This window comes from Ovis aries, chromosome 1, assembly GCF_016772045.2.
Source record: "Ovis aries strain OAR_USU_Benz2616 breed Rambouillet chromosome 1, ARS-UI_Ramb_v3.0, whole genome shotgun sequence".
NCBI lineage: Eukaryota > Metazoa > Chordata > Mammalia > Artiodactyla > Bovidae > Ovis > Ovis aries.
Genome location: NC_056054.1, coordinates 6,967,862 through 6,984,214, shown reverse-complemented (window position 1 = coordinate 6,984,214; position 16,353 = coordinate 6,967,862). Strand labels below are relative to the sequence as shown.

Here is a 16,353-nt window from a genome sequence, read left to right as displayed (position 1 = left end):
TGAAATTAAATAGAGAAAAACAAAAGCTGCATGCAGAGTCCCCGCCTCTCGATGGCTTTAGCTGTGGGCTGAAGTCCCATGTTGAGGTCCAAACTTCAAAAGTGGCCTCCATCTGGACCTTGTCCATTGGAAAAGCCAGAAGTAAATATTGATCCCAGGATCAATTAGAGTCTTTGTTGAAGCCGCTGTCTGCTCCAGTTGGAGAGACCAAGCCAGGTCACACTGATAAATAGCTGCTTTCAGGACAACTGGTCAACCCCAAAGGCACAGAGACAATCTCCCTGTCTCTGCACTGAAATTGTTCTTCCCATAATGGAGAAGATGGTGATGAAGATGTTGGTGATATTTGTCCTTGGAATGAACCACTGGACCTGTACAGGTAAGGAGCTTGGGGACCAGGGCTCCTGCCCTTGATGATATAGCTGTTTGGACCCTGGGTCCTGACTCACCGTATCCCTGTGTGCTTGTGTGCCCAGGTTTCCCGGTGTATGACTATGACCCGGCTTCCCTGAAGGAGGCTCTCAGCGCCTCTGTGGCAAAAGTGAATTCCCAGTCACTGAGCCCCTATCTGTTTCGAGCGTTCAGAAGCTCAATTAAAAGAGTAAGTGCCTGTTACATCTTCTCTATACTATTTTGTTTTTTTTTTCCTCTTGTCATTTTTTGAGGTACACATTAAAAATTTTCCAGTTTAAAAAGATAACAGCCACTCATCGCTTTCACATTCTTTTTTTTGAGAGAGAAAGGATTTAATTACAATTGTCAGAAAGCTCTCAAAGCTACCTCAGATTCCTGATTCTTCTTTCAGTTTTCTTCCCTCTGGCCTCATTTCCTGTTTCCAGATGTTACCCTCTGCTTCTAGACTGAAAGTGCCCATGGTTCTTTCTGAGACGTTTATTAAAAACTGCTTGTTTATTAGAAACGAGGCCTTTTCAAGTTCAGCAGTTCTGCTCCTAATACTTATAGGAAATAAATTCTGGCTTTTGAGCCAAAGAAATCCACTTTCCTTTGTCAATTTGGTAATCGTCTGTTTCCTGTTAGCTTGGGGAAATGGGGAAAAGATGAATTTTCATGGGCTTCCAATGACTAAGAGCATGATTGGCAAAGAAAGAAACAGAATTATCCTTCAAAGGGAATGAGAAACTAGACAGCAGTCGTCTACCCCCTCGCTGGGCCCCGGGTGATTCCACTGCCTGCACGTTGTCTTCAGCAAGGGGGAGCAGAAATAGCCTCCAGCAGAGTTAAGATTAAGATAAGAGGTGGGGAACTTCTACAAGGTTCCAGGTCTTAAGAGTGAGAACTCGTTGCAGCCAGGCCACCCGGGAAATTGGGAACCAAGGAGAAATGACCAGGGGTCCAAGCAATGCCTCCTTCCTCACACAGGTCAGAGGGCCACTGTGTCCTCTCCACCTTCGTGCTCACGTCTCCCATCCCTGCGGGGTGCCGCCTGTATGCATGATTGCTGGGTCGTGTTCAACTCTTTGTGACTCTTTGGGCTATAGCCTACGAGGTACCTGTGTCCATAGGATTTTTCAGGCAAGAGTACTGGAGTGGTTTGCCATTTCCGCCTCCAGGGGATCTTCCCAATCTAGGGATCCAACCAGCTTCTCTTGTGCCTCCTGCCTTGCAGGCAGATTCTTTACCTCTGAGCTAGTGGGGAAGCCCTGGGTACTGCCTTAGCTCTCATCATGTTTGCCCCTCTCCTCCTGTGAAGGGCACACAGCTGCTGGCTCCACGGCTCCAGTCTCCAAATAAAACATCAATACCTTCATCTTGACCCTGCTTCTTCAGAAGATGGCTCAGTTTCTCATTCCGTATTCCCTGGAAATGTATCAAATTGTCCCAGTTGTCTTTTCTAATTGGGTCATAGGTCATGAAGATGATGCTTCAGCAAGGCACCCTGCCCGGAACTGGGCTGCTGTAGACAGAGTCAGTCACCTGGCCTGGCTGTTGCAGTGCAGAGACCCTGGAAGATACATGTGGTCAGCTGCCAGGCCAAAGGGAGAGTTCCTTCTGGAGGGGTACCAGACGGAATAAAGAACCTCTCCCTCCCACCCTGGCTGTACTGGCTTCCATCTTTCGCATTTAATGAAATCCATGTGTGTGGCAGGATGGGTATCCATGGCCTTTTGCCAAGCGTGCAAATAGACAGTTTAGATTTACTTGTAATTTAGCTAGTGCTTGCTACAGAAGAAAGTTAGTAGTTAATTAAGTGAATAAGAGCCTGAGGACAGCTCCCGAGAGAACCAGTTACTGACACCATGGAAATCTGGCCAGCAGAGATGAGCTAGCCTGAGGTGTAGTCACCCAGAGCACATTCCAGCACATGGGGCCATCTTAGTATCAGACATCTGAGCCCAGACACACAGGCACCTGCAAATAAGCATACCTGTGTGTGGGATCCTTGATGAGAACACAAGCAGGAGATGCCCCTTCACTTCCAGTAAGCTGCCTTCTCTCTGGAATTCTGCCTAATTTTGTTTCTTTCCAGCCTTTTCTCATTATTCAAATTCACTGGCCAAGTTCCATCACCATGTCTCTGCCATGAAAACTTCCCTTCTTCTCCCAATGGAAGGAAAACTCTCCCTGTTTGATCTGTCCTGGTGATGCTTCTTGCTTTTTAGAAGTGGTTCACATTTTGCTTTTTATTGTACATGTTCAGTTCAGTTGTGTCTTTGTGACCCCATGAACTACAGCACGCCAGCCCTCCCTGTCCATCACCAACTTCCAGAGTTTACTCAAACTCATGTCCATTGAGTCAGTGATGCCATCCAACCATCTCATCCTCTGTCGTCCCTTTCCCCTCCCACCTTCAATCTTTCCCAGCATCAGGGTCTTTTCCAATAAGTCATTTCTTTGCATAGACAAAGTATTGGAATTTCAGCTTTAGCATCAGTCCTTCCAATGAATATTCAGGATTGCTTTTCTTTAAGATGGACTGGTTGGATCTCCTTGCAGTCCAAGGGACTCTCAAGAGTCTTCTCCAACACCAGAGTTCAAAAGCATCAATTCTTTGGTGCTCAGCTTTCTTTATAAAGTCCAACTCTCATATCCATACAACTGCTGGAAAAACTATAGCCTTGACTAGATGGACCTTTGTTGGTAAAGTAATGGCTCTGCTTTTTAATATGCTGTCTAGGTTGGTCATAAATTTTCTTCCAAGGAGTAAGTGGTTTTTAATTTCATGGCTGCAGTCACCATCTGCAGTGATTTTGAGCTCCCTCCCCTCAAAAGTCTGCCACTGTTTCCCCATCTATTTGCCATGAAGTGATGGGAAGGGATGCCATGATCTAAGTTTTCTGAATGTTGAGCTTTAAGCCAACTTTTTAGCTCTCCTCTTTCACTTTCATCAAGAGGCTCTTTAGTTCTTCTTTGCTTTCTGCCATAAGGGTAGTGTCATCTGCATGTCCGGTTTCAAACAGGGAAAGGAGCATGTGTTAGTCATGCCATCTACAAATGACCTAAAGGTGGCCCCAAATATGCCAGTTCCCCCACCCCCCATAACAGTAGACCCAGGAGATCCCATCAGAGTCAAGCAAAGAGCGCAGGAAAGAGGTGAAGGAAGAGATCTCTGGCACTGAAGGTACAAAGCAACTCACAAAAGAAGGAATACAGACGCACCAGAAGCATTGGAGAAAGTACATCACGTCTCTAACAGCCAACAGAATCAGAACTGAAACACCAAGGTGAAAAGGAAGGGGAAGAGAAAATGGGAAACCTCAAACATTGCTAGAGAGAGGGTAATTTGGTAAGATTGTCTTTGGGAAGCAATTTGGAAATAAGTGTTAAGAATGTTTATAAGCACATTAAACATTGAAAATAGCCAATATAATGTTTGATCTTATAGTTTCATTTCTAGGACTACGTCTAAAGGAAATAAGTGGGAAGCAATTTGGAAATGTGCATTAAGCATATTTATAAACGTGTTAAACATTAAAAATAGCAAATATAACTTTTGATCTCATAGCTTCATTTCTAGGAATATGTCCAAAGGAAATAACTGGTTTTGTCATGTTTGTGTATATGTGGGAGGTTTGGGATAGAGTTCAGTGGACTTAGGGAGAGGGGTCAGGCCTCAATATTTATCCCTGAGTTTGCTTCATAAGTCCAGTGCTTCATGAGATTTCCCTGGTGGTCCAGTGGTTAAGACGCCACACCTTTAATGCATGGGGCACTGGTTTGATCCCTGGTGGGGGGACTAATCCTGCTTGCCACATGGTGTGGCTTAAAAACAAAATATCTCAAAAACCCAGTGATTCTTGACCTGGCTACATGTCAGCATCACCTGAGAGACAAATATTCCTGATGCCCCATAGCTTATATGGGAAAAGAATCTAAATTTAAAAAAAAGAAAGAAATGTACTTGACTTCCAAGAGGGAAGGTGACTAATTAAGCCCCAGTTTCTGAGGGTGGAGCTCACATTCTCACATGCTTCCTGGTCATTCTGATGTGTAGTCAGGGTTAAGAACCACTGGGTTTTCCCAGCAGACCTGGATTAAATACTTGGAATTGATTTTGAATAACTTATGCCTTGGACTCCAAGTTTAGAAAAGAATGGGGAAATGTGGGCAAATGGGACTTCAGTCATGAAGGTTTCCTTGCTCCCCGACACCAGGTTCATTCAGACTGTTCCCTCATGGACACAAGCCGAGAAAGACAAGGTGGACATGGACCCTGTACTGGGGACGAGGAAGACAGCATGGGCCAGACTGGGCTTGTGTTGACTTTAAAAGATGCACAGCGTGAGAGTTGTGAGCTAAGTTTTATTTGGGGCAAAAAGAGGACTGCAGCCTTGGAGACAGTACCTCGAAAGCTTTGAGAAACTGCTCCAAAGAAATAGCAGGGAGGGACAGTATATATGTGATTTTGGTAAAGGGGGAATACATGCAGTCAAGCACATTTATTTTCTAGAAAGTTTCTGCTGGTCTCATGAAGCTTCTTCTAGTCAGGAGAAACAGGATTTTCTCATGAAAATCATGAAGAATTTTAGTGCTTTTCTAGAAATGAGGAGATATAAGAATTGGGCTCGTAAAATCAGCTCCTGAGAATATCCAACTGTCTGAAGACGTGTCCTGCCAGTTTTATCCTGAGTAGAGAGTGCCTCCTTTCTGCTCTCCACCCTGAACTCTTTCAAGAGGTGTTGAAGCTCAGCAGCTGCAGCAGCACTTGATTTAATCTTTGTAGAGGTCGGCAATGGGCTTCCCAGGTGGCGCTAGAGGCAAAGAACCTGCCTGCCGATGCAGGAGACTTAAGAGACGCGGGTTCAGTCCTTGGGTTGGGAAGATCCCCTGCTGAAGGGCATGGCAACTCACTCCAGTATTCTTGCCTGGAGAATCCCATGGACAGAGGAGCCTGGTGGCCTACAGTCCACAGGTAGATGGCAAGTGCCAAGTTGTAGTTGACGTTTCCATGGAGCTCAGAGTCCATTGCAGAGAGAGAGGAAGAGAAAGGGGAGGGAGAGGGAAGAAGGTGATGATGGAGAATGGGGTGACATTACATAAAAAAGTGAAAGAAGTCTCAGAGAGTGGAGAGTCCTGTAGAGAAAATAAAACAGGAGGATGGATGGATGGATCTGGGCTGGGGTAGCTGTCAGATGGGCAGATATATCCACAGAGACACCATATTTGAGCTAAGACTCAGGGAGGAGAAACTCCAGCTGTGGAACTACCCCTGGAGGGGGTAGGGGTGGGGCTTTAAATAAAGTGAGAGAAGACCTTCAAAGATCTCTGAAGTGGAACGCAAGGGAGGAGGCCCAGACAGCGACTGCGGGAAGCAGGCAATGACCAGTGATGGCACTGAGCCCCCAGCACCAGGAGGGTGGGGAGTGGATGAATTCTGGGACATTCGGGGCAAAGCCACAGAAGCTTTGGGATCCTTTCTGTGTCTGTGCCCGTTCCTGTCCACTTTTACTTTTCCTTTACTTTGCATTTTTTGCTTTTTGTCTTCATTGCATTATTCTAGGCAGATATACCCGAGATTTACTCTTTGTCCAATCTTAAGGGCTTAGTTTGAAAAACCCAAGTGATCTCTGTGTTAGTTGGGCTTCTCCAGAGAAACAGAACTGAGAGAGAGACAGACAGACAGGGAGATTGATTTTAAAGAATTGGCCCACACTGTTGTGGAGGGTTGGTGCAGCCAAAGTCTGCAGGGTGGGCTAGCAGGCTGGAGACCCAGGGAAAAACTGGCATCGCAGGTAAAGTCTGAAGGCCATCAGCTGGCAGAAATCCTTCCTGCTGAGGAAAAGGTCAGTCTTTGTTCTATTTGGGCCTTCAACTGATTGGGCGAGGCCCACCCACAGGAAGAAGGGTAATCCGCTTTTCTCAAAGCCCACCACTTTAATTTCATCCAAAAACACCTTCACAGAAACATCCAGACCAATATTTGACCACAGATCTGGACACTGTGGCCCAGCTAAGTGGGAGCATAACATTAAACATCAGAATCTCAAAAAGGAATTGTTATGGGCCTTTTATGGCTTATATATTTTTATTCCTTTTTGAAGAGTAAAAAAATCAGAATATACTTAGTATAAAGAGTCACAAGACTCAACAAGAAAGAAAAAACTAAAAGTAACATCTACTATTCAGTCCTCTGAGACGCCCACTACAGACATGTGGCAGATGTCTTTGGATCTTTTTCTCTTCATATGTGGGTATAAAATACATTTTTAAAGAAAAACAGGACCACACTGTAACACTGATTATAAAGTACTGCATTTTAATTTCAGCCATAATGCTGGGTTTGGGATTTTCTCCAGTTGATTTCTTACTGTTGAGTATTTGGGTTGTCCTACCTTTTTCAAAAAACACAGAGAAGAAATTGGCTGAAAGTGAATTCAAATGAAAAAGCAGAGCTATTAAGCTCTTCTCCATATTCTGGAGTTGTGCTTAGAGATGCAAAAAAGGTTGCAAAATAATCTCACAGTTCAACAAAATGATCAGTATTCAGACCCCCACATTTGCATCTTTTGAACTATGCCTTTGTCCTGCCACTTTGCTTTCATCAGACTGCATTAAGGAAAATTGTGGAAGCATAATGGAGGCGGGGACGATGTGGGGAGCAGGGGGCAGGAAGGGGCAGAGGGGGCAGAGGAACTGGACAGTGCGCTCCGGCCGATAGACGAGGTTTTACTTGTTTAATGAGACTCATATTTAGTATCTAATATTTAAAAATTATCAATAAACAAGGTGGGAAATAACGGCAAGACTGAGTTTTTAGTCCTACTTGTTTTCAGAGAACTCTACTTGTAGCCTTCCTCATTCTGTGTCAGAAACAGACACGAGGACTGCCAGCCCCACCCCAAGCTTGGGGCCTGTTGCCTGCTTCCAAAGCAAAGCATCCTTTTATTCTCCCTCTGCAAGTGGTCTGTAGGGGCTACCCAGGTGGCATTAGTGGTAAAGACTCTGCCTGCCAATGCAAGAGCTGCAGGTTCAGTTCCTGAGTTGGGAAGATCCCCTGGAGGAGGAAATGGCAACCCACTCCAGTATTCTTGCCTGGGAAATTCCATGGACAGAGGAGCCTGGCGGGCTATAGTCCATGGGGTTGCAAAAAGTAGGACATGACTGAGCTCAGGTGCGTGCGCTCACACACACACACACACACACACACACACACACACACACACACTGTAACAGCGCTGTAGTTGGGGCCTGAACGGAGCTCAGTTAACACATGTATTTTCTCCGGCAGGCACATCACAGCCTTTCTGCACTTGGGAAACTAGACAGCTTGTCAGCACTAGGCTTGGGGGCCAGTTTCAATAGCAAGATCACCCAGGAAAAGCACAAAAATGAGAAAAACATGCCACAAAATGGACAATAAAAATGACTTGCGTACAGTCTGGGAGCCAGGACAAGGAGGAGAGCATCACCTTGTCTGCCCCTGGGCAGGAGCGTGTGCATCGGGGCGCTCAAGTTCTTCGCTGCTCAGCGTATGTCCATGAGTGGCTGCGACAGCACCCAGGAATGACTTGGGGTTGAATACACATTTAAGGAAATTTGCAAGTATGGAATTGGTAAATAATGAGGATCCGCTGTAAAGAGAAGTCATTAGAATAAGCTTGGAGTCAGGACACCCACGTCCAGGTTCTGCTGTCTCAGTGAAGTCCCGTGAAACTTCGTAGAGCACTTCCTCCCCTGGTCTTCAGAATGAGGGTGACAATCGAAAGCTTTAGTGGTGGGAGATTCTGGCACCTTTTCTTCTTGTGCAGGGAGAAACATTTCTAGCATGTGACCTTCAGGAACACATCTGTAGCAAGCTGCCACTTTGTTTGTGTGAAGGTCAACGCCCTGGACGAGGACAGCTTGACCATGGACTTGGAGTTCAGGATTCAAGAGACGACGTGCAGGAGGGAATCTGAGGCAGACCCCGCCACCTGTGACTTCCAGAGGGGCTACCACGTGGTGAGTGTGGGGCAAAGGCCACAAGCCTGGAAACAAACGCGAGAGAGCTCTGCCTTCCTCCGTCACCTGGAGCTGATTCAAAGTCGCACCGAGGTCTTGGCCGTGTCTCGTGTCCGGCCACCCTCGGAGGCACCATTACCTGTGTCCATGATGTTCCCTGGGTGGGGGTGGTGTGACTCTGTGGTCAAGGACTTAAGCTCTGGAGTCTGGAATCCTGAGTAATCCTGGAAAGTCATTTAACCCCTGTCGCCTCAGTTTTCTGCTGTTTAAAATGGGCATAATGATGGTGGCAGGCAAAGTGAATACCAAGGGGCTAAGAACAAAGAAAAGCCTCTGAGACATTTCAAATTCTATCTTAAGTGAATTCAAAATGCCAGCTGTGTTCCTGGGGTGAGGTGCACGTCTTATAGTTGACTGTCATGCAAAATTCTGTCTCCCCCACCAGCTTGCGGTCCACGGGGGTCAGGACTATAGCCTGGTCGGTTCTGCTTCTCCAGTGACCAGCACATGGCCCCATGCCTGGTTAACCCCAGGGGTAGGAGCCCACTTGCACAGGCCAGCACCACCACCCCAGACTCACTCTCTGAGGTGTTGTTCCACGGGTGTCATTTTACTGGTGTGATGACGTCTGTGTTGCTACATAGCAATATCAATTCTGAAAAGAAGAGCCTTTGTTTTGTTGTTCCGTGGAAATTTTCGCCATGATTGTTTCACAAACACCCCAAACCCCAATGTCACTAGCATCTGAAGGAAATCTGAGACCAAGGGAGAGCAGAGCAGAGGCCTTGGGGATCTTCCCAATTCTTGTTCTCATGGAAAACCATGCAAGGTGACCAACTCAGTGCTCAGGAAGGGAATGTTTGCTTTCTAGGGGACGTGAAATGTAGCAAATGCTCAAGAGATGCCTTAGCCATCCTTTGCTTTGGCTTAGGTTTTGAGAAATGAAAATGAAATTGACCAAATTCTTCCTTTCTGTTTGTACCATTGTGCCAAGCCCTGTGATGTTGCCTGATTTCTTGGGGAGGTCCTAGCTGTTTACCCAAGCTGCTGGGCGTAGAACTCACCATTTCTTCTTTTCCAGCCTGTGGCCGTTTGCAGAAGCACCGTGCGGATGTCTGCTGAACGCGTGCAGGACGTGTGGGTTCGCTGCCACTGGTCCTCCAGCTCTGGGTCCAGCAGCAGTGAAGAGGTATGCACAGGGGCTTGGCATCCTTTGAGGTGTGATAGAGTAGCTGGACCATCAGGTGCCTGGGCAAGAGTCTGTGTACCTGCAAACTCACATTCACTGTCCCTTACATCTTCCAATCCCACCTCTCTAAGATTTTGAATATGAGCTTAAGAAAACAATGAGCAAAAGTTCTGGATTTAAGTGTGAAGTTCACTGCCTCTCTCGTTTAGTGGAATGAAGGGGCCGTTTCGGATAGATCAGTGTTCATTTACCAGCTCTGCAACTTAGGTCAGGATATTTAATCTCTATAAATCTGAGGCTTCTCCATCTGTTACATACCAGTAATAAAGACCACCCAATAGGATGCTGAGGAAACCAAGAAAGTTCATGGATGTAAAAGATCTGGTACAGAGTCTAGCACATAACAGATGCTCAGTAAATGACAGAACACATCTTTTCCCCGCAATGGCATTGATAGTCGTCTGCAATAATCCTGAGAAATCAATAACATGTAAAATTCTGACTTGGAATTAAATTACTTACTGTCTGATTTTCTTACCGAAATATATATCTCATGAGAGCAGGGAATGTTTGTTTTATTGTCTAGGCCAATGTTTGATACAGGGTAGAAGTTTAGTTAATAATTAAACACATACAATAAAACTGAGGATGAAATTATAGCAGTATGATACGTAGTATCATACCGCTATACATACACAGTACGTATGATACATACATAGTATGAGGAATAAAAGCATAACTGGTATATGTTTGTTTATTCATAAGGGGATAATCTGTCCTTCACTGCTATTTAAAAGTGTTTCTACCATTACAAAGCCAAATCTGAACAACAACGTCTTTCTCTGCTTATACTTTTATTCATTTTTTCAAGGTTTAAATCTGTAGTGAAAATTACGTGAGAAGAGTATAAAATTTCAACTTCAAGAATTATACATAAAAGTAATGTTCCTATATTATGAACATACCCAGGCCCTACATATTTGTTTATTTATTGCCTCATAGTTTGGCACGTGGGATCTTAATTCCCAGACCAGAAAATGAACTCATGACCCCAGCATTGGGAGCGTGGAGTCTTAGCCACTGGACTGCCAGGGAGGACCTGGGCCTTACATATTTTATATGAAGTCCATTTTAGAGTTAGGAGTGACGCTCATGACTGAGGAGCTCCTGTTACAGTCCAGTTCAGTCGCTCAGTCATGTCCGACTCTTTGCAACCCCACGGACTGCAGCACACCAGGCCTCCCTGTCCATCACCCACTCCTGGAGCTTGCTCAAACTCATGTCCATCGAGTCAGTGATGCCATCCAACCATCTGATCCGTTGTCATCCTCTTGTCCTCCTGCCCTCAATCTTTCCCAGCATCAGGATCTTTTCAAATGAGTCAGTTCTTCGCATCAGGTGGCCAAAGGATTGGCTGATCACTTCAGCATCAGTTCTTCCAACGAATATTCAGGACTGATTTCCTTTTGGATGGACTGGTTGAATCTCCTTGCAGTCCAAGGGACTCTCAAGAGTCTTCTCCAACACCGCAGGGGTGCCTTTACTGTTAAAAGGAAAATTGTGCAAAAATGTTCAGTTGAGCATAGCCTTGTTGATCGATCTTGTTCTCACTGGCAGTGTTTGGGGTCAATCTCCAGGTGATTTCTGGGTGATTTCTTGTCTCCCTGCTGCTAGTTCAGGTACCCAGGGCCTCCTGTTTGACTCCAGTAAAGAATTCAGGGAGTGAGGTCAGCTTCACAGCTGACACATTGGTGCACGCCTGGCCAAGCTAAGCCAGAAGTGACAAGGACCAAGCATCATGTCACAAGCATTTTGTGTTGACTTTGTGGTTTATGTGGGTGAAGCCAGGAGACAGCCAAGAGTAAGAAAGACACATCTCTGGCCCTTGTAGAGTCTGTAGACCAGTCTGGGGTATCCGTTATGCAGGGGTTACCCTGACTACCAGACAGACTTTTGGGAACACAGAGTGGGAGGATGGGTGCACGTGGGGCAGAGCAGGCTTTCCAGGGAAACTAGAGGGTGGGTGGCCTCAGGATGAAGGGCACAGAGTGTGGAGGGGAGATTTCAAGCACAGGGGAGAGCACGACGGGATTCCCTGAGTATGAGAGAAGCTAAGCTGATGGGTTGAAATGGACAGAAATCCATTGTAACTGGGAGCAGAATGTGAGAAGAGAGGCAGAAGGTGGGGCTGGAGAGGACCTGAGCCTGGTCAAGGTGGACCTCACGGGTCTTGCCAGGATCCTTGGCTTGGGGCTGCTTGAGAATTACAAGTAGGGAGGTGACAGAATAGATGGAGAAGAGATTGGAGCTAGGTAAGAATGGAGCGATGGGAGGCTGGCAGGGCAGGTGAGACAGATGCTAAGGAGAGCTGGGAGTTAGTGGTGAATGTCCCGAGAAAGGGATGCCAATTCTTCTGTGGCCTTTAACACAGTAGAGATTGACAAGCGGGCCCCGGTTTAATCCCTCTTCCATCTCTGATTTGAGAAGTTGATTCTTGCGCAGCCCGCAAACCTGTTGCAACTTTCTCATCGCAGACTGAAAGCTACTCACTTTTCTTCCAATCCCAACTTTTGTGTGAAGGCTCTGCTACAAAGTTAGTCCCTGAAACAAACACAATTTTAAAAATAAACTCCCGGGTTGCTTTCCCTCAAAGATTAGGAAACTGTAAAAAATTATGAGGAAGTAAAAAATTCCTTAAATGAAAGGATTCTGCAACTTGAAAGAAAGAGGAGAAAGCAGATGGAGGTTTAAAGTAATTCCTGGAAACTCTAAAATAGGTTTCTTATATGAAACAGGAAGAAAAATTAGATGACAGCTGTTAACCATTTCCAGTGAAATAAATGGTGGTACTACAAACACGAAAGACAATCGACTGGGATGAATTTAGACAAAGAACAAATAAATCATCGTTGGAAGCAGGGAATAAAAGAAAACTGAAAAAAAAAAAACCCTCAGAGTAATGAATATAAAGACCACTTGAAAAACATATGTAGATAGTAAGAGAATTTCCAGAGAAAGGAATATAATGTAAAGAACAATGGAAGCCAAAAATAGAGACTAAGACCAAAAATCCCAATTATTATGAAATATTGTTATGAAATGTCTTATTTATATAAGTAGATAACTTATTTTATGTAATAAATAAGTTTTTATTATGAAATAAGACAGTTCAAATGGAAATTATCTGGCAAGAATACAGTAAGAGAAAGTGTCTCTAATATAGTAAACGTGGGTTTTTCACGACATAGCTATAATAAGTATAAAAGCTTTGTTAAAAGGTTTGAAAAAATAAATTTCTGAAATTGCTAATATTCTCTCTTAACCAAATAAATATTTAAATTATGGGTAGTTTAAATTATTTTTATAGTTTTAGTATTTTAGAAAATATTTAAATATATTTTATATTGTTATATTTTAATATTTAAAATAAGTATTTAAATTATGGGTGGTTTAATTATTTAAAAATATTTCAATATTATTTTATATTTAAATATATTTTATATATTTTATAGTTTTTAAATTTGTAAGAGAAGTATGTAGAGGGTAAACAATTTCTATATGGCATGTCAGTCAACCACACAATTGCAATGCTAACATCTGTAACTTGGTGAATGGACTTGACTTTGGGCAAATCTTTCTGATTTGGAGTGGGGGATGAAGTTTGACTAGAGTTCAGCCTTGAGACCCAAAACAGTCCAAAAAGAGAAACTGAGAAAGAATGAACAGGAATTCTGAACTTGGGGGAGGAGAGTTACAAGTATTTCATTTATTTACTCTCTTCCATTTCAAATGATAGAACTTCAGCTGGAAGTGGGCTAAGCCAAAATGAGAGGATTCCCTGGTTCACATTCCCAGAACAAATGGGAGGAGCTGTGCTCGCGGATGACTCAGTTTAGGGCCCATCAACAATACTGGTGCCACTTTCATCTCTTCCTTCTCCCCCCTCCTCTTACTGCTTGTGAGTTTTCTTCTTGCAGCAGAAGGCAAGACCACAAGCCACTCCAGATTCATATCCTCCAAACTGAGGAGGAAACTGAGCCTTTCTCTCTAACCTCTTGATATCCCTACCATTAGCCTGGCTTGAGGCATGTGTCTCATTAAAAAGAAATAGTGCTGTTACTGAAATATAGTTCACAGACCATACAATTCACCCATTTAATGTGTACAATTCACCCAGTGGTTTTGAGTATATTCAAAAGATTGCACAGCTGTCGCTGCTATCTAAATCCTGAACGTTTCATCATCTCCAAAAGAAATTCCAATACCCCTTCCTCTTACCCTATTCTTTCCAACACTCAGTAACCACTAATCTATTGATATTTTCTTTGTCTATGAAGTTACTTTTCTGGCCATTTAATATAAATAGAAGCATGCAATATGTGTTCTTTTGTGACTGGTTTATCTCAGCATGTTTGGAGGTTCATACATGTTGTAGCATGAATCAGTACTTCTTCTGTGGTGGAATAACAATCCATTGTATGGATAAACCACATTTGATTTAGCCATTCGTTAGCTGATCAAAATTGAGGTTGTTTCTACACTTTGGCTGTTTTAAATAATGATTCTGTGAGCATTCATGTACAAGTTTTTGTGCAGGCATGTATTTTTATCTATCTTGGCTACTCACCTATAAGTGAAATTTCTGGAGCATAAACTCACTTTTTGTGTTAATTTTTGAGAAACTGCCAAGCAGTTTTCCATAATAGCTATACCATGTTATATTTCCACCAGCAATATATGAGAGTTCCAGTTTCTATACATCCTATCAACACTTGTTATTGTCTGTCTTTTTTTTTTTTGAGTCATTCTAGTGGATGTGAAGTGGTATCTCTTTAAGATTTTGATTTGCATTATCCTAATGAGTAATACCCTGGAGAAGGAAATGGCCACCTGCTCCAGTACTCTTGCCTGGAAAATTCCATGAATGGAGGAGCCTGGTGGGCTACAGTCCATGGGGTTGCAAATAGTCGAACATGACTGAGTGACTTCACTTCACTAATAAGTAATGATCAGCTATTTGTGTATCTTTTTTGGAGAAATGTCTACTTGAATCCTTTTTCAATTTTAAATTGGGTTATTTGTCTTCTTGTTGTTGAGTAGGAAGAGTTCTTTGTATATTTTGTATATAAGTTCCAAAAAATTGCCAATGTTTTCTCCCATCTGTAAGGTTTTTTTCTTTCTTGATGGTGCCCTTTGAAGAACAAAAGTTTTAAAGTTTAATGAAGTCAAATTGATCTACTTTTTTCTCTTGTTGTTTGTATGTGTCTTTCATTGAGATTCATGGCCCACTTTGATTAGGAAGGGATTCAGCTTCATCCTTTTGCTTGTGGATATCCAGTTGTCTCAGCACCATTTATTGAAAACTTATTCTTTCTCCCACTGAACTTTGCCACCTCCTAGACCAGTCACTCCGACAAAGGTCAGCAGGCTTACTGGCTGTTAAGAATGGAGAGGGTGACAGGTAGGCAGCCCAGACAACTGGAAGAAAAGTTGTGAGCCAAACAGCCACCTTACTTTGAGACTCTGGGCTTTCAAGGGCTTCCCTTGTGGCTCAGCTGGAAAGAATCCACCTGCAGTACAGGAGACCTGGGATACCCATTCCAGTACCTGGGATACCCATTCCAGTATTCTGGCCTGGAGAATTCCATGGACTAAGCCCATGGGATTGCAAAGAGTCAGACATGACTGAGCAACTTTCACTTCACTGGGCTTTCAGTGGCTTCATGAAGAATTTTCGTGCACACTGTTTCCTATTGAACCCATATGGGGACTACATAGAAAGAAAACTCCCAGATTTGACTTGAACACAGTCTATCAGCAAGTCCATGTAACAGAGTTCCTTCTTTCTGGTCTGCATCTGGGAGTCATTTTGAGTCTAGTGGAAATCTTTTCAGATGACTTAAACTTCATATAAGTTGCTCTTCCCCATGTACTCTTTTAGACACACATGGCTTTCCTGGTGGCTCAAGGGTAAAGAACCTGCCTGCCAATGCAGGAGGTTTGGGGTGGAGTTCAGTGGAGTTAGGGAGAGGGGGACAGGCCTCTATTTGTATCCCTGAGTTTGCTTCATAAGCCCAGTGGTTCATCAGACCTCCCTGGTGGCCCAGTGTAGCTAAGACTCAGCACTCCCAAATCAGGAGACTTGGGTTCAACCCCTGGATGGGAAGATCGCCCTGGATAAGGAAATGGCAACCCAGTCCAGTGTTCTTGTCTGGGGAATCCCAAGGACAGAGGATCCTGGACGCCTACCATTCGTGGGGTCACAGAGGGTCAGATACGATTCAGTGACTAAACACCAATACGTTCAAAACCATACATTAATTAAAGTGATTTAATATAGCTTATTGCCTTATTTCATTAAAAGTTGTGTGAGTCTTCCAGTTAATAGTTGAGTATTTTGCAGTGCCTTTCCTTTTTTCTCTTTCATGTGCTGATATATACCAATGCCTGAATTAGATGTTTTTTGGGGATATCTTGGGATCCTCTACATCAAGAAACAGTCACCTGCTTGGTAAGTTGAGACCTTTTTAATATTTAGATCTTTTAAATATATTTTTTTCATGAATTAACTTCAGATTAAAGCTCTCGATCAGGGAATCATTTAAAACTGGAAATAGCTCTATATAAGCTTTGTACAATGACAGAAATTTTGGAAAATAAACATTTGCTTTTGCTCCTTTCTTAATAGTAGGCAAAAATGACACAGCTCTTCATTTAAGCAACTCTTCATTTATGCAGAGACTTTCCAGACATATTTCCATTTC

The 16,353-nt window shown here is 43.6% G+C and overlaps 1 protein-coding gene across 3 annotated transcripts in view; it reads left to right on the top strand.

The window, feature by feature from the left end:
* The first annotated feature begins 254 nt into the window (after positions 1–254).
* Positions 255–16,353, top strand: part of SPP2 (secreted phosphoprotein 2) — a 553,934-nt gene continuing 537,835 nt past the window's right edge. For 2 of the 3 annotated variants that reach the window (XR_009599941.1, XM_012172538.4), the window contains exons 1-5: positions 255–379; positions 477–601; positions 8,278–8,400; positions 9,482–9,589; positions 16,046–16,100. Coding sequence is in view for 2 of the 3 variants with exons in the window: in XM_012172538.4 (XP_012027928.3) it covers positions 313–379; positions 477–601; positions 8,278–8,400; positions 9,482–9,589; positions 16,046–16,100 (478 nt within the window). In the remaining variant the exon portion in view is untranslated. 3 annotated transcript variants of the gene reach the window in all.